The 18524-nt window shown below is 45.5% G+C and overlaps 1 protein-coding gene across 1 annotated transcript; it reads left to right on the top strand.

Annotated features, from left to right (window-relative positions):
- Positions 1 to 12032: 12032 nt before the first annotated feature.
- Positions 12033 to 14449, top strand: LOC129716691 (uncharacterized). The gene is made up of 3 exons (XM_055666525.1): positions 12033 to 12332; positions 12991 to 14207; positions 14251 to 14449. The coding sequence occupies exons 1-3, from the start codon at positions 12033 to 12035 to the stop codon at positions 14447 to 14449; spliced, it is 1716 nt and encodes a 571-aa protein (XP_055522500.1).
- The last annotated feature ends 4075 nt before the right edge of the window (positions 14450 to 18524 follow it).

Raw genomic sequence — 18524 nt, 5'->3', positions numbered from 1 at the left:
GAAAATTAAAGATGCCTTCAACCTGGCTGGGTGAAGGTTTTATGCCATCTTAAGTGATCAGGTGACCAAGAAATGTAATTTCTGATTTGCCAATTTGGCACTTGCCGGCATTTACGGTGAGTCCGTTCTCTCTCAGACGATCGAACACCAGGTGAAGATGCCTTTTGTGTTGTTCGATGTCATCAGACGCGATACGAAGATCATCAACGTATGGGAAAACGAAGTCAAAATCGCCTAAAATGTCGTGGAGATGCCTCTGCAGCGTTTGCCCTGCATTCCGGAGTCCGAATGTCATGAACCTAAATTCGAGCAAGCCAAATGGCGTGGTAATGGCAGTTTTCGGGATATCTTCTGGTGCCACAGGTATTTGGTGGTAGGCCCGCTGCAGATCGATGCACGAAAAAATCTTTTTATTGTGGAGGATGTTGGAAAAATCTTGAATGTGCGGAATGGGATACCGATCGGGAACCGTGATTGCATTGAGACCTCTGTAATCCCCGCAAGGACGCCATTTTCCGTTAGACTTCTTCACCATGTGTAGAGGGCTGGCCCAAGACCTTTTGGAAGGTTGGCAAAAACCTTACTCCATCAAAAACCTAAACTCCGCTCTTGCTTCATTCAGCTTATCGATCGGCAAACGTCGAGAACGAAAAAATACAGGCTGACCAGTGGTAATGATTTGATGGACGGTTTTCGCTTTCGTTGGACGGTGGTTCATGTTTAGAATGGTGATGTCTTGGTACCCCTTCAGGATGTCGGCGAACGGCAAGTTCACGTCGAAAGTGGTTATGGTGGATTCGGAGACGGCATTGATGTTTCTGATTTCCTGGCGAGTTTGATTGTCAATTAATTTATTGCGCTTCAGGTCCACCAACAGATCGTAATGCTCCAAGAAACCCGCACCGATGATGGGTGATTTAACATCGGCGACGGTGAAACCCAAACAAAACCCGTGTCGATGAGAAACTGCTGTGATGTCTGTTGGTCGTGGACGTGGATTCTTCGGATGTTTACGGTTGGGTTGGAGTCGGGGTACGGTATATCATGTTGATTTATTTTGGGTTCGGACAGAGACCCGGCATTCAGTTTCTTTCGGGATGAGAGTAGACGGGCATTTTCCCGTCGTAAAAAATACATGGAACGTTAGGGTTCTCACCTTTTTGCTTTTCACACTTACGGGCCTGGACCCCATGGCGGTAGTGGAACCAGCAAATCCAAACGCGAGTTCCATTTGAACGCGATGAGGTCGCATTGCGTCGTTCATGCGAACGGGATTTTTGACGACTTGCAGAACGTCCTCGTCGTTGGGAATTTGGCGAAAGAACTTCGTTGAAACGGCGGGTGAGTGCTTCAATACGTTGCTCCAAGCTTGAAATCGACGATTTTCGGGGTACTGAATCGCCGTAATTTCATTGCGCGGTGCCTCCATTATTTTATTGGCAACTTCCGCTTGTTTTTCGAGTGTGGCGGTTGGCATCAAAGCGATGATCGAGCGGACCGTACTGAGATGGTTTTTGCTTAGCCGAAAATTTCTTTAGCGCAGATTATCGCGGTTCACGAAACGTGGTGTAAAAAATACGGAATTCGATACGGAATACGAATGCTGTTCCGTCGGGGCCACCAATTTAGGGATTTTTCGGTTGCTGCGTGTGTTCTCAACTGCCACTTTTAAAATCAGCGCATTAATTAATGCTCGTACATACTCGATAAATAATATACTCGCTTTGTGAAATATACTAAAACCATGCCAAAACCGTTTTCGTAGAATCACCGTTTTGAGCTCAATTTTTGTCCGATTTAAGATCTGTTTTTTTTAAGATGGGTAAGAAAACGCTAATATGTGGACAAACCCTCAAGCGCCAGTTCGCGAGAGGCGCAACCGCATGTTGTTTTGATGGTCTCCAATTGAGCTGAAATTTTCAGCGTTTGTTCGTCTATCTATCTATCTATCTGTTTAGCGTTTGTCTAAGGTAGGAGGTTTTGCAAAATTTCAATTTTTTTTTTGTTAAGTGGGGCGAAACGGCCCTTGAAAATGATATGTCCAAAAACGTCCAAATACTAAAAAGTACAATAACTCCTGCTAGACTTGATGGAACTCGGATTCCTCGTCATTATGGTTTGGATCACCTTGTGGTCCAAATTTTTGGCACATCTCATAAAACGAGTTTTGAATTACTGAGCTTCCCAAACATTTTCGCACAGCTAACGGGATTGGCACTGCCTGGGGTACGTTTGGAGAATTTTCTTCCCTACGTATGTCCTTCCTTATTGTCTTTTTACATACGGCACCGTGTACTTCGGTTTGGATGCTCGCTTGTAACGGCTTACGCCTTTCGGACACTGATCACCGTACCCAGTGACGTGTCTAACATTTTGGCTAGTTTCATGGTGCTGGCGTCAATCTTGTTCTTGGCGGCAGTTTTCCATTTCATCCGCTTTGCAGCGCCTAGTTATTCTGCTACATCGACTCGGTTTTTTCGTTTTCTTGAAAATTTTCTTGATGCATATTACAATATTTTTTCCTCGAACCTTCGTTTCTTTCTTTTTCCGTTTTGTTTTGTTTTCCCCATATTTTTGAGCCAAAACAACTTTGCCGAAGACATCATACCAACTGAACAAACCGTTCTATCCGTTAAAATATTCATTATCATTAATACCACCAACCCATCTAAGAAATTAGTTTCAATCTAAATAAAAAATAGACCATCAAAAAAATTTTCCTATTTCCTTGGTATTTTTCTCGAACACTCTATTTGTAATTAGTTATTGTGAATATACTGCAATAATGCTTCAATAGAACATTTTCAAGAAGGTTTCGATGACTTATTTTGAGGTTTGCTTTTTTTTTTGTGATGATAAGTTTACGTAAAATATGTATTAAATTTATCATAAGATAGATTTTTAGTTGCTTCCATGCAGATTCAAAATCAAATTCATCAGATTAATACAACCACTAACAGTCTTGAACAATTTCTCGAAAGCCCCGCATTCCCCAGAGTCGTACACGAACTGACTCACGAAAGTGTGCACTATTCTACTTTCGCTACTTTTACCAGCGCTAGATTCCACCTTGGTGGCGACGCCGTTGATTACCACCAATTAATCCATCCGTCAGTTACTCTAGTTAGAAAGGCAAAATCAGAGCTATCATCTTGTACCGGGTCACAACTGCGGCGGCGGCGACGGCAGGCGGTTGGCGTCTGGCCGGCGTCCCAAATCCTTCAGCGATTCTTGTTTGGTCTAGTTAGATATTTGGCGATGTACCTTAAAGTGCAACCCGCGCACACCTCAGCGACCTCGTCGTCGACGCTGCCGTTGAACTGTTGCAGCCGCGAACCCGTTCTGTCACGGTGTAACACTTTTCGGAAATTCTCGGTGACATTTCTCGCTGCGCTTGACTCGCTGCCACACAGGCATACACACCGGGGGCAGCCATTAGTCCGGGCGCGGGCAGAGCGTTCAAAACAGGAGGATTTGCGCAACCCCGTGCGAAGGTTCGCCGTTACAGTTCATTTTTCAACCGGGCGCTAACGAGGTTTCTCAATCTTGCGCGCACCGTGAGCCGGGTTGTGACATCGGTCGCTTAGATTTCAAAAAAGAACCACCGTACAGCAGCACCGTGCGTTGTGGACCTTGACCCCAACAAAACTTGATAGAAATTGATACAAACATCTTTGCCTTTCTACGTTGAAGAAAGTAGTAGAAATCAATTCTTCCACAGGCATTCCAATCGGTACTGCTCTCGAGCACCCAAACCGGAAGAGTCAGCTTTTGACGTGATGCGCGAAAATCCTCTTGTAATCCTCGTGCATACATACACTGCCAAGGATAGAACAGCAGCATCGGGAACAAACCACCAGGATTGCAAAATGTGTTAAAAATGCTAAAACAATTATCACTTTTTGTCGGTGTATTTATGACAACCGTATGCCTGGCCCGACCGCGTGAATGAAGGATCAAGCACAGGCTTTGCAGCAGCTTTTTTTTGCGTTCAACGGATTTTTTCCTTCCTGCTTCTATCGCCAGCGAAGTTCGGATGCCGCATTCTCTCGACTATTGTATTGCTATCGATAAATGGTGTGGTTTTAGACGTGAGTCAATATTACTGATCTCTTCAATCAAGACATCAAACTCAAAATTTTTTCCAATCGGGACATCAGTAACAGTTTTAACGTTAACTGAACGAATGCTCGATTTAAGAGCAAATGCCTAAAATCACCCAGTTAGACGGTACAATTCGCACCCAAATCCGGTGCGATTGCTGCGGCATGCAAACAAGTTCGTGTAAAATACATAAAAAAACAGTAAAATTACGATTTTCGCGATCGAGCCGCTAAAAACGGTTGCTGATGGATGCAGCGCGTGTACGGTCTGTCCCCCACGGTTCAAGAAACCGAACTCCGGGCTTGCTGTATAGAGAAGTCAGAGATACTTTGGCCACGTTTGCAGTTTTCACTATTTTTTGTTGCACCCTTCCATTGATGGATCTAACGGAGAGCAGCACCGGTGTGGTGTTCGGCTGGGAAAAAATCGACTCGTCTATCGAGCGGGAGGAACCGGAAGGTCGGATTTTTATCGGAGCTCATCCTAAAGCTGCGGAATAAATCGGCTGGTCTCGTTCCGAACGAACGATTGAATTAATTGAATATTGTTCGGCGTGTAAAGCTGGATAAAAAAGGTGGCAATTGGGAGGAGCGGTTTTTTTAAGCTGACACTCGTACCTATCCGTTCGAACGATGACGATGAGGTGTTTTGTCGAAACGAAGTGAGGACTACTAATTGGATATGCAGTTTTTTTTGTCGGCGTTTCTGGTTGAGATTTGCAGCTCTTTCTGGAGGACGCTAGCGTGAGCAACAGGTGGCTATCCAAAAGACCGATTGACTGATTGTAAGTGGTCGAAATGGTTATTAGATTTGGTGTGTTCTCAGTTGCGATTTGATCTGTGAAGATTTGAGGGGTATTAGTTCTCTCTTCCTCAGGCCACTCAGTGCTAGTTTCTTTGGAGTTAGTCGAAATTGTGATCCTAACAATAAGTGGATTGGTAGACGAGTCGAAAAGTTATGCTCAAGACGACATGATTTCTTTAAGATGGGATTGAGCCTTGGGCTTTGTGATTTTATTTTATTTACTAAGCATCACTTTCTACCAATTTTGACGAAATTTTGATATATTAATTTGAACCAAAAAAGGCTTGACAAAGGACTACGTATAATAAATATTATCGAATCTGGTAATTGTTTTACCGATGAAAAATAAAATCCAAAATTTAAATTTTTTCTAACTTTTGCTAAATTCAGTACACAGGATAGTGATTTGAGATTGCTATAGAAACTGTACACAACTATACGTGTCAGCAGACAGACGTTTTGTGATGTCTGTGTTGAATAAAATGAGACTATTTGACCTTAAAGCTTTTCGTCAATTTTCATCATGTATGTCATAAAAACCTTGTGCATTTCAGACATATAACGATACATTGTCTATTTCCTTTGTTACAATTGTATTGGAACTGTTAGGATTCGAAATCTGTCCTTCTCAACATTACGTGCTCTTTTTTAGTTTTCTCAGAATGTACCCAGAATAGTGATTTCAGTAAATAAAAAAAAATTCCATGCAAAATTCACAATTTTCCTGGTATAGACAAAGTTAAATAAATTGTACAAGACTTATACGATCCTGGCTTTTTACTTTAGTGAGAGAGAATGGTATAATAAGAGAAACATTCAGTTACACTAATCATCACTTGGTCTGTGAAATAAACTTCACCTCGGTGCTCACTTCCTTCGTGGGGGAGGTAAAATATGGTGTGCCCTGCCAGTCGTTGCCATCCAGGTTGAAACAGGTCTCGTCGTCCATCACCACTGCCACGTCGCGATTCGCTGGGAAAATCGACTTGACCATCTCATTCAACCGCTGTCGCTGCGTCATTGCCTGCAGCTCCGAGACTAGTGGACGAGACTTCCGCTTCCTGACATGTATGTCCATGATCTCAGGATACTTTTTCACTGTTTTACCGCATGCACCAACCTCCTAGCCAAGTGCACGCAGCGATTTAGCCACTTTTCCCTCGGTCTTCCTCTTCAGCATCCTTTGAAGCTTCTTGTCGCTCAGGGTCGTTGGCCGTCCGGAACCGGGCTCTCTTCCGCGGCTCTGATCGTTGTCCAATAATGTCAAGATGTTGTAGATGCCGAAACGGGCATACCCGGCGTCCATAAAATGCCGCACGATGTCCGTTTTTGACGCGGCGGGGTACCGTTCTTTGAAAGTGCACACTGCTGAACGGAGTGGCTTCACTTTTTTCGCCATCACAGTTAGAGTTTGACTGAGAGCTGTCAAATTGATGATGCATGAGTAGTGTCATCAGTGCGATTAAAGGTAAACCTATGAAAAATCAGTCATTTTTGTCCATTTTTTTACCGCAAACATTACATGCGATCGTACTCGGGATTTGGTGTTTTGCAGCTACGAACTATGACTCGGCGTATATAGACGAATCTGCTGCGTCACTGATGCCAGTTGATTCTCCTTATCCGCCTTTGGTCGATTCACTTGCTGCACCTCGGGGCTGCTTTCAAGCTTATATATCTCACGTACTCCGAGTTCAAAATAATTTGCGGCGTTACCCTTGTAGTTTCTGAGGTTTTGTTAACAGTGAAAGGAAACAACTCGATAATTCTTTTCAACGTTCTTCTTGATCGTGAGGAATTTATATCCCGTCAGTCTTTGAACAGAGGACATCTAGCGGTGTTGATGCAAAATCTACTGCTTGAGATACTCCTGCTGACTACTTGGATCTGTCCACTTTCATAGGTACTCCAGCTATGGTGCTTTCAGCAGTGCTGACATAAGAAACTATCGTGGTACAGGACGGACTCGATTATCTGGAGTATTCTTTGCTGTATCTCTATAACGTACTTTTGTTTTCCGGGTCGATGGGACGTTCGGGTTTGTTCAAAATTGTAACGGTAAAAGCCCCGTTTTGTTAGCGCAGTTCGTTTTGGGCAGTTTTCTCGTCGTTTTTTCAACCAAATTCTACTCAACAACCTCCGAAAGAAACGTATTAAGGGTTTTTGTTGTCGATGAGGACTAGGGCTATGAGTCAACCGGTTTCGGATTTATGGCCGAAACATATTCCTATAGTATAATGGCCATGATCAATGCAGTACTTAGAACCACAAGCAGGACTGTTCCGGATACTCCCGGATTATTGAACCAAAACTCATTAAGGGAAATCAATATCGACTTGAAATTTTCTGTAAAATGTTTCCCCTAATCTCTCTAAGCAAAAACTGTCTTTCTAATTTTTCGTTTTTACTTCTTCAAGATAATTAATTTTGCATAATTCATTATTACGTATATATTTTTGCATAATTCATTATTACGTATATATATATATATATATATGGAGGCATCCAGAGGGTCTCCGCCGAGAAAGGCGGAGATGGATGCAGTAAAGGACGCCTGCGAAGACGGCAAAGGCAGTACGCCTACCGGATCGACGCAAGACATCGCAGTGGCTGGTCCACTGTTTATGAAGGCGGTCGGAAGACAGCGAGACACGCTACCAAAGGTAGTAGCGCTGTCGGAGCAGCTCGATGCCATAATCGAGTTTGCGAAAAGTCGCACCAACACGACGAAGTACCTGAAGCAGGCTCTCTACATGCTTCGGTCCTCCGTCGATGCTGCGAAGAAGGAGCACGCCGAGCTCAAGGCAAGAGCGGTGGCTGCAGAGAAGAATACAACGGAGGTGACCGGAAGGGCACGAAGTCGGTCCAAACGGACACCTGCACGTTTGCAGCGGTTTGCGCCTCCGGGTCAGCCGCAAAAAGAGCAAGGCAGTCTCCGGGGGAAGCCCTCGAGAACAGCAAGAAACGGTTGGTTGTGCTAAGCCCGCGAGATAGCACACCAACGGCCTCCAAGTCCGCCGAAAAGTCTGCCGAAGTGGCAGCTACGGGAAACCCTTGGGTTACCGTGGGAGGAAGGAAGCGCCAAAAAGACAGCAAGCGCAACGACGAGAAGGCGACAAATCGTCCAAAAATGGGAAAGAAGGCGCGAAGCAGGGGCGACGCCCTCATACTCAAGACGGAGGGGTCCAAGTACTCCGAAGTCTTGAAGAAAATGGACCTGGACCTGCAAGGCGCCCGATAGGAGCCAGTTATGTAGGCGTTGTGGTGGTGCTGGCCATAAAGCTAAAGACTGCGGGGAGCCTCCCAAGTGCTTGGTATGTACTGGAAAACGGGACGCCAAGCACTTTATGGGAGGCCCACGGTGCCCAGCCGGTAAGGCGGCCACGAAACCACGGGCGTGAGGGTGACACAATTGAACTTGAACCATTGCTATGCGGCACAGCAGCTGCTATACCAAGCAGCGTCTGAGTCGCGGTCGGACATCGCAATCGTATCGGACCCCTACTGCATTCCTCCCGGAAACGGTAATTGGGTTGCAGATAAGTCCAGTACGGCGGCCATATGCACGACCAGCAAGTTCCCGGTTCAGGAGGTTGTGTCAACCTCAAATGAAGGATACGCGGTTGCCAAGGTGGACGGAGTGTTCTACTGCAGTTGTTATGCTCCGCCGCGTTGGTCTATCGAAAGGTTCACCCAGATGGTCGATTTGTTATCTATGGAGCTGACGGGACTAACACCCTTAGTAGTGGCGGGCGACTTCAACGCTTGGGCTGTTGAGTGGGGAAGCCGCCGCACGAACCGGAGGGGTCAGATCTTGTTGGAAGCTTTGGCAAAGCTCAACCTAGATCTGGCCAACGTTGGAACCAAGTGTACATTCAGCAGAAATGGTGCGGAGTCGATCATCGACGTGACGTTCTCTAGCCCAGGACTGATCGTGAACTGGAGGGTAGACGATGGCTACACCTATAGCGACCACCAGTCGGTCTGCTATAGCGTAGTCCAGAACGTGAGGCGGCAGGCGACGGGTAGAGCCAATACTCCGACCGTCCGCGGGTGGAAGACATCGCATTTCGATGCCGAGGTATTTGCAGAAGCAATGAGAAGAGAGCGCGAGGGGGGCAGTTGGCTCCGCCCGAGTGCTGACCAATTAGTTGCCACATTATCGCGGGCGTGCGACGCCACCATGCCTAGGACCCGCCAACCTAGGAATGGTAAGTCACCGGTATACTGGTGGACCGACGCGATAGCGGACCTCCGTAGCGCGTGTCTCCGTGCAAGACGGATGTTGCAACGTGCACGTACCGATGCACAGAGGGTAGAGCGCCGTGTAGTATTCGGATCTGCAAGATCGGCGCTTAAAAGTGCGATAAAGGCGAGCAAAAGGGCCTGCTTCGATAGGCTATGCGCGAGTGCCAATACGAATCCGTGGGGCAACGCCTACAGAGTCGTAATGGCGAAGACCAAAGGCGTGTTGGCGCCTGCAGAGCGATCACCAGCGATGCTGGAGCGTATCATCGAGGGACTCTTTCCACGACACGAGCCAAATCCTTGGCCTCCGGTTGCTGAGTCTCACGTCCGACGTTCCAGTATCTCAGACACAGACCAGGGATGGTCGGCCAACCTGCCGGGCATCCAATCCGTGAGAGACGGCAGCCGTGCAGAGGTTGTGGAGGAGGTAAGGGTTACGAATGAGGAACTCATCGTGATCGCCAACTCCCTAAAGGTGAGCAAGGCACCGGGACCGGATGGAATCCCGAACTTGGCCATCAGGACGGCCATGAAAGTGGCCCCCGATCTATTTCGAGCAGTCATGCAGAAGTGCCTGGATGACTGCCTCTTTCCGGACAGGTGGAAGCGACAGAGATTGGTGCTGTTGCCGAAGGCTGGGAAACCGCCAGGGGACCCATCGGCATACAGACCTATCTGTCTGCTGGACACTACGGGCAAGGTGCTTGAGAGGATTATCCTCAACAGACTGGTGAAGTACACAGAGGGTGTAAACGGTCTGGCCAGTAACCAGTTCGGCTTCCGGAAAGGTAGATCCACGCTGGATGCTATTCTCCTGTCACCAAGACGGCAGAGGTAGCACTCCAGCGTAAGAGTTGGGGCATTCACTATTGCGCAATCGTCACGCTTGACGTGAAGAATGCATTCAATAGCGCCAGTTGGGACTCCATAGCGCTCGCGCTTAGGAGCATCCACGTACCGGTATCGTTGTACAAGATTTTGGAAAATTATTTCCAGAATCGGGTACTAGTTTACAACACGGAGGAGGGTCAGAAGTGCGTCCCAATCACCGCAGGGGTACCACAAGGTTCCATCCTGGGCCCGGTGTTGTGGAATGTCATGTATGACGGGGTGTTGAAACTAAAGTTCCCTGTAGGGGTTGTGATCGTCGGTTTCGCAGACGACATCACGCTAGAGGTCTACGGCGAGTCGAGAGGTCGAGTTGACGGCCGCGCACTGCATACGCAAGGTCGAAGACTGGATGCACTCTAGGAAACTGGAGTTAGCGCACCATAAAACGGAGGTTACGGTTGTGAACAATCGCAAATTAGAGCAACAGGCGGTGGTCAGAGTCGGTGACTGCACCATTACCTCAAGGCGTTCCTTGAAGCTCTTGGGGGTTATGGCTGACGATAAGCTCACATTTAAGAGTCACGTCGACTATGCCTGTAAGAGGGCTTCAACGGCCGCTGCAGGACTATCTCGAATGATGACCAATAGCTCAGCGGTATATGGCAGCAAGCGTAAACTTCTTGCCAGCGTGGTTTCGTCCATACTTAGGTATGGTACACAGATTCGGGCATGCGGGGTCCCCCATGTGTCCCGAGTGCGCGGATGCGGAAGAAGCTGCTGAGCATGTCTTCTTCGTGTGCCCTCGTTTTGTGCATGCGCGGAGCGACATGATGGTAGTGAGCGGGCCAGACACCACTCCGGACAACCTAGTTCGGAGAATGTGTAAAGACCCAAACATTTGGAGGGCGGTTTGTACAGCCGCCTCTCAAATAGTTTTAGAATTGCAAAACAGGCGACAGGTTGACCACCGACACGCCAGTGTTAGCTAACGGCCAGTCTCCAGGTTAGTTAGCTAAGTTAGCAAAGAGATCTATAGAACCAAGAGGGTGCACAGAGCACAAAAGCCGCTCCCCGAAGCAATACCTAGCGGTGGTCCCGGGGAGTATTATGGGCTGGAGACTGGAGGGGTTTTAGTGGGTCCGGTCACTGATTCAAACCAACCCCACACTCCCTGAGGTTGGTCACCTCAGGGGTTTGGATGCAAATTTCCCCTCCACCTGAAACAAAAAAAAAAAAAAATATAACATATATATATATATAACAAACGCCGACAAACAGTGTAAAGACAGTTTTTATTTTTTTGTCGTCAGCACATATATTGTAAGGATCAAACAGTCCCAAGCCGTGGTGTGGCCTTTGCTGTACGTAAGAGTCGCCAGGTCCGCAGGTCGTCTTCCACCTGTACGATCCACCTTGCCCGCTGTGCACCTCTCCGTCTCGTCCCTGACGGATTGGTTTCTAGAACCATCTTTACCGGGCTGTCGTCTGACATCCTTACAACATGCCCAGCCCACCGCAACCTGCCTATCTCAGCGGTGTGGACTATAGATGGCTCCCCAAGCAGCTCCTGCAGTTCGTGGTTCATTCGCCTTCTCCACACTCCGTTTTCCATCTGCAGTCCACCGAAGATGGTACGCAACATCTTCCGCTCGAAGACCGCAAGGGCGCGTTGGTCCTCCACAAGCATAGTCCATGTCTCATGCCCGTAGAGGACTACCGGTCTGATCAGCGTCTTGTAGATGGTTAACTTGGTGCGGCGACGAATTCTTTTTTTTTTCGTGTTTCGTTCAGTTTTGGACACCTGCTTTGCGATTTTTCGCTATCTAATTTACATTTTATCAGAGTGTCGAAATTATTATTTCGTAATTTTTATTCGAGCGTTGTGGAGTACCGTGGAATCACTTGTTTGCTGCTGCCAACGAATAAAATTTATTCTGTGGATTCTACTGCTGAGTTCTGCAAGCTACCATTGTTTTGTTTTGGTAGTGAGGCACTTCTTTCGTTAAGTATAACCACTGCTTGCCGCTTCGATTGAACAAAACAGAATGGAGAAGAAACAGTGTGGGGAATGTAAACAAGCCGTCAACGATATTGAACCGATCCGATGTGGCTTCTGTGAGAACTGTTACCACATAAACCAACAATGCTGTGGCTTTAACAGTAGAGGGTGTAAGGATCTTTTCGCACTCGGCGATATCATGTTTATTTGCCCGATATGCAGAGAGTTGCTGAACGGCCGTTCTATTCGTTCTTACATAGCAGATTTACAGCTGCCACTATCAGAGCAACCAACACAGTCGTCACAACTCACTGAGCTGCCCGCTCAGGCTCAAAAACTATTCGAGGTTGTTGACGGTTTGAGCAAAAAAATCGACAACTTTTCTCGTATAGCAGTGAATGATAACCCTGCTCTAGGCACCCCATCTACCTCGTTTACCACACCTGTGTGGCCCAATAAAAATTTGAAGCGTCACCGAACAGAGCGGGTTCCAATTTTGATTCAACCTGATCGTGGTAAAAACAACATCGATTTAAGCGATCTCTTAGTGCCATCCATCGCTTCTACTGCAGCACAAAAACGCTTCTGGTTATATCTGTCTGGTTTAAACCCACAACTTACAGATAACGACAAACAAAAAATCATCTCTCGCTGTTAAATACAACTGAGCCTGCTGTTGTTGTTAGGCTCGTTCGGAAGGGAACGGATACGACCAGCTATTCATATGTGTCCTATAAAATTGGTTTGGATCCGGACCTGAAAAACCCTAAACCCTAAACCGCCCTAAACCCTGCTTCGTGGCCTACTGGATTGCTGTTTCGTGAATTTGTTGACATGCCAAAAAACTAACTTGTGACGCCGAGTACGCTGCAACTCACATGCAACTGCCTGCTACTGATTTTTTGCTATCTACTGTGGACGGTGGGAACCTTCGGGTTTTCACCAGAGGCGAGTATTTTGATGTTTTTTCCCGGCAACCCGTACTCTGTAAAAATGCATTTCAGCACACCGGTCAATATTCGAATGCTGTATGGCTATTCTACCAGAATGTCCGCGGTCTACGTACTAAAATCGACGAGTTTTATCTGGCAACTAACGACTGTAATTTCGACGTGATCGTGTTGACTGAAACTGGACTGGATGACCGCATCAACTCGCAGCAACTGTTCGGCGACTCGTTTAATGTTTTCCGGTGTGACAGAAGCGTTCATAACAGAAGCAAACGTTCTTTTGGTGGAGTTTTGATCGTCGTTAATAAACGGTACCCGAGCGCATTGTTTAATACTTCACACGGCAACCATCTGGAGCAGATATGCGTGGGTACCACTATTTGTGGTTTGAAAATATTCCTCTGTGCTGTATATATCCCTCCTGACGAAAGCAACGATCCAGCCATAATTGACGCCCATATTGCCTCGGTCACTGAGCTGTGCAGTAAGAGATCGGCTAATGATACCATTCTCGTTTGTGGTGATTTTAATCAACCTCGCATCGTTTGGTCACAGGACAAAGCAATTCATACCAGTTCGTCTCAATTTTCTGCTGCTAGTGCTGCACTGATCGATGGCATGGACTTTTTAAACCTAAGCCAAGTGAACCAGCAGTTGAATCACCTCGACCGCATGCTCGATCTTATCTTTTGTCCTATCGAGCAAACATGTGTGGTCGATACTTGTGTTGCCCCACTTGTGCCCGTTGATCTGCATCATCCCCCGCTTGTAATATCATTGCCATCTGAGTCAAGAATGACGACACCGGTTTCGGCAGCGGACAGTATGAGAACTTTGAATTACCGTAAAATTAATTTCACGGCTCTTACTGAGTTTTTACAAAGTTTCGACTGGATGACTCTGTACGAAATCAATGACGTTGACGATCTAGCTAACTCGTTCAGTGAAACTTTATGCCAATGGTTGAGACAAAATTTGCCACTAGTGAATAAGCCTGCTTCCCCTCCATGGGCTACTCCGCGACTACATGCACTAAAGCGTGTACGTAATGCTTGGCAGCGTAAATATCGAAAAACTAAAACAGTTGAGACTAAATGTAATTATAAACGATCCAGCACCGACTTTCGTCGAATGAACGCCTGTTTGTACAAAAGCTACGTAATGCGGGTACAAACAGACCTCCGCCGGAACCCTAAACAGTTTTGGAATTTTGTAAATTCGAAGCGAAAATGTTCACTAATCCCTTCTAGCAGCATGTTCCCCGGAGTCGTGTGAGTTGTTCGCTAAATTTTTCGCTTCTGTTTTCGCCGACAGCACTGCTTCCGAGTTGGATGCTGAAATTGCTTCTGCAGATGTACCGCTTGACCTAGTTGACCTAAGCACATTCGAAATCACTGCCGATATGATAGTGACTGCTGCGAAACGACTTAAAACTTCGTTTTATGTGGGGCCGGATGGTATCCCTGCAGTGGTTTATACCCGCTGTGCAGCCGTTTTAGCTGGACCTTTATGACGCATATTCAATCGATCATTCGAACAAGGAAGATTCCCGATGATTTGGAAGCAGTCTTACATGTTTCCTGTGTTTAAAAGTGGTGATCGACGAAACATAAGAAATTACCGGGGCATTACCAGTCTTTCCGCTTCGTCCAAATTGTTTGAAATTGTAGTGAGCTCAAGAATCCTCTCGTGTATGAAAAACTACATTTCCTGCGATCAACACGGATTTATGCCTGGACGTTCTGTCGCCACAAACATTTTGGATTTTACTTCGACTTGTATATCGCATATGGAGCAGAAGGCACAGGTTGACGTAATCTATACGGATGTAAAAGCAGCTTTTGATCGGATTGATCACCGAATACTTTTACGGAAGCTCTCTCGACTTGGTGTGTCGCAACAATTCATTGACTGGCTACGATCCTACTTATGTGGTCGAATACTACGAGTAAAACTAAGTTCCTGTTTATCCTCAGAATTTACTAACACTTCTGGAGTACCACAAGGCAGTAATATGGGGCCGCTTCTTTTTCATCTTCATTTTAACGACGTGGCATTGCTATTAGGAGCTGGGTGCAAGCTGGTTTACGCCGATGACTTAAAATTGTATTTGGCTGTGCGGTCCGTAGATGATTGACGTGAATTACAGAGACTGCTGGATGTTTTTATTAATTGGTGTCGCAGAAACTGGCTCATAGTTAGTATTGCAAAATGCCAGGTCATGACATTCCATCGCACTGCGAAACCTATTCAGTTCGATTATGTGATTGATGGACACGTACTCAAAAGAGTTGATCACGTGAATGACCTCGGTGTCTTACTTGACGCTAAGCTAAATTTTAACTTGAACCGCTCATCTATTATTTCCAAGGCAACTCGACAGCTCGGTTTTATTAGTAAAATAGGACGTGAATTTAAGGATCCGTACTGTTTAAAGGCTTCATACTGCTCACTTGTTAGACCATTGTTGGAAAATGCTTGTTTGATTTGGTCTCCTTATCAACTTGCTTGGACTTTAAGGATCGAACGAGTACAAAAAAGGTTTATCCGGTTGGCTTTGAAAAATCTTCCCTGGCGTGATCCTGCTAATCTCCCTCCGTATTCCGAGAGGTGTCGCCTTATTAATCTTGATACGCTTGAGCGACGCAGGAAAATTTAACAAGCCGTGTTCGTGGCCAAGGTTTTAAATGGCGAAGTCGACTCCCCGAGAATCCTCTCTTTGCTGAACTTTCGTGCACCGCAACGGTCACTTCGATCTGCAGGTTTACTTCAACCCAATGTACATCGCACTTTGTTCGGATATAATGAACCTGTCACTGCATGTGTTCGAGCTTTCGCTCCAGTAGAGGAGATCTTCGAGTTCGGCGAACCGTCACATAAATTTCTTCAGAAAGTGTACATGTCGAATATTTTATAATTGACCATATTGTTTAATAATAGGATTAATGTTTTATGTAATGACTTAGTTGGCCCAATGTATTATTCATTTAATTCTATGTTAGATATGAACTGTTTGTCGTTTTGTTATTGACTCATTGTAACGTAAAATTTCATGTATATTTATCAAAAGATGATGAGGTTTTTATACCTACATGAGGACGGCCTCAAATAGGCTTTTCCCCATCCACTAACTTTCATGGAGACCTATAAGGTCAGATGGAAATAGAATAATAAATAAATAAATAAATAAATAAATAAATTCTACTCGATCGGAGCGTCCTCCGGAAACCAATGTATGCACGATTTCCTGCCATAATGCGCCATTGAATTTCTCTGCTGGTATCGTTGTCGGCAGTTACCAGTGAGCCCAGATACACGAACTTATCAACCACCTCGATTTCATCACCACCAATTGGTACTCGAGGTGGGAGGTTAGCACTGTCCTCTCGTGAACCCCTTCCTTTCATGTACTTCGTCTTCGATGCATTGATGACCAGTCTAATCCGTTTGGCTTCAGCCTTTAGTACGATGTACGTATCGGTCATCTTCACAAAGGTCCGAGCCACAATGTCAATATCGTCGGCGAAACCAAACAGTTGAACCGACTTTTGGAATATCGTGCCACTCGTGTTAATCCCCGCTCTTCTAATGACACCTTCCAGGGCAATGTTAAACAGTAGGCACGAGAGACCATCACCTTGCCTTAGACCTCTTCGGGTTTTGAAGGAGCTCGAGAGTGCCCCCGAAACTCGAACTACACACATCACTCGATTCATCGTCGCTTTGACCAACCGTGTCAGTTTGTCCGGAAATCCGTAGTCGTGCATAATTTGCCATAGCTTGTCCCGATCGATTGTGTCGTACGCCGATCTGAAATCGATGAACAAATGATGTGTGGGCACGTTATATTCTGCATAACCTGCCGAACCGCGAATATCTGATCCGTGGTGGCGCGGGCACCCATAAATCCCGCCTGGTAGTGCCCCACGAACTGCTTCGCAAATGGTGATAGTCGACGGTAAAGTATTTGGGAGAGTACCTTGTAGGCGGCGTTCAACAGAGTGATTGCCCGGTAATTGCAGCACTCCAGTTTGTCGCCCTTTTTGTAGATGGGACACACAATACCCTCCATCCACTCCTCCGGTACTTGTTCTTCCTCCCAAACCTTGACAATGACCCAGTGCACGGTAGGGTACGGGTATTTTACCCGACGGGTTCGGGTCGGGTTTCGGGTAACGCCAAAAAACATTTTACGGGTTCGGGTCGGGTACGGGTAATTAAAAACCCAAAGCTTCGGGTTCGGGTCGGGTACGGGTTTGAAAAATTCTCAATTGGTCGGGTACGGGTCGGGTACGGGTAATTCAATTTTCGTGCATTATGAGAATTTAATTTTTATCATTTCAAGCCTGGGTGTTTTCTTAATGTCGATAATCGGTAAGATCGGAGAAAAAATCGCACATCCTCACTCAACGAGAGATCGCCCAATACCTATCCTGACAGTTGTCGGCAGTCTATGCACCAAGGGAATGACATCATGCTATCGCTTTCTAATGTTAGATTGAATAGTTCTTCCTGCAACGGTTTTGATTTAAATAGAATTTTTGTCGGGCTTTTTTCATAACTGTCAGGCAAACCGCAGAGCATTGCACAGTGGGGCGACTTAATACAAATGCTTGTCAAGTAAAAAAAGTGTCGATAAATACGTAAAAATATGGTATTTACTTATTATTGGGGTGCTGAACACGAATCTCCATTCCACTTTTTATTTGGGAACGTTCACAAAGCACGTGACTTAATTTCTGATGATTTTTTAGCACTTTTCCCCTCACTTTTTTATTAAACAGAATTATATGATCTTCAACCACGAGCAACGCCACAGGGCGTCCTCTTTACAAAAACAGATTACGTAGTTTTTGCACAACTCCTCAAATCAACCAAATTTCGCAAAAAAATTGTTTTTATAAAAATTAAAACAATATCATATATTATAACAGGTAATAAAAACTAACTACAAATCAACTTTTGTTTCGAGGCCAAAAAAACCAAGCTATCATTGAAGCTGCAGAGCGTTTCAAAGTAATGATATATTTATTTAAATATGTCAAAAAACGTCAGTATGCCGAACTTTGAAAAGTTATAAAAAATCAAATTTTATTATATTGCACCCAAATTTTGGTGTTCAAGCACTTAAATGTTATTTCAATAATGGAAAAATATTATGAAACAGCTGACGTTTAAACATTTGTTTTGATGGCCAGCGCTTTCCCACTGTGCATTGAGATGTTTAGTACGAAACAAATATATGAGATTTGACAGCGATAGCATAGTCTTGGTTTGTACTGTGACCAAGGAAGCCGCATGTGCAGAAATATCTGTTTTTACCGATTTTTAGAATTTATCGATGACACCGAATCTATACTCAAAATTACAGGTTTTTGGCAAATGCAGTGAATTATCAAATTTTTCTCAAGTTATAAACTATATTAATTTTGACCTTTCAAAATTCGTTTGACCCTTTAGTGAGTTTATAAAACTCGTCGTTTATTTTAAACTTTACCAGACATGCACTTTTAAGTCTTCTGCTCGGGCACCAAGATCAATTGCCATACCGTCCTCGCGCTCTACTGCATCGCCGTTTAGATGCTCGT

Source organism: Wyeomyia smithii, chromosome 1 (assembly GCF_029784165.1).
Source record: "Wyeomyia smithii strain HCP4-BCI-WySm-NY-G18 chromosome 1, ASM2978416v1, whole genome shotgun sequence".
In the NCBI taxonomy this organism is placed as follows: Eukaryota; Metazoa; Arthropoda; class Insecta; order Diptera; family Culicidae; genus Wyeomyia; species Wyeomyia smithii.
This window is presented reverse-complemented; position numbering and strand designations above follow the sequence as displayed.

Excerpts from the sequence above, each read along its gene's own strand:
- LOC129716691 (XM_055666525.1), top strand. The coding sequence starts at position 12,033 with ATGGAGAAGAAACAGTGTGGGGAATGTAAACAAGCCGTCAACGATATT. Across the intron at positions 12,333-12,990 it reads AGGCTCAAAAACTATTCGAG|CACACCGGTCAATATTCGAA; the intron begins GTTGTTGACGGT and ends AATGCATTTCAG. Across the intron at positions 14,208-14,250 it reads AGCATGTTCCCCGGAGTCGT|CACTGCTTCCGAGTTGGATG; the intron begins GTGAGTTGTTCG and ends TTTCGCCGACAG.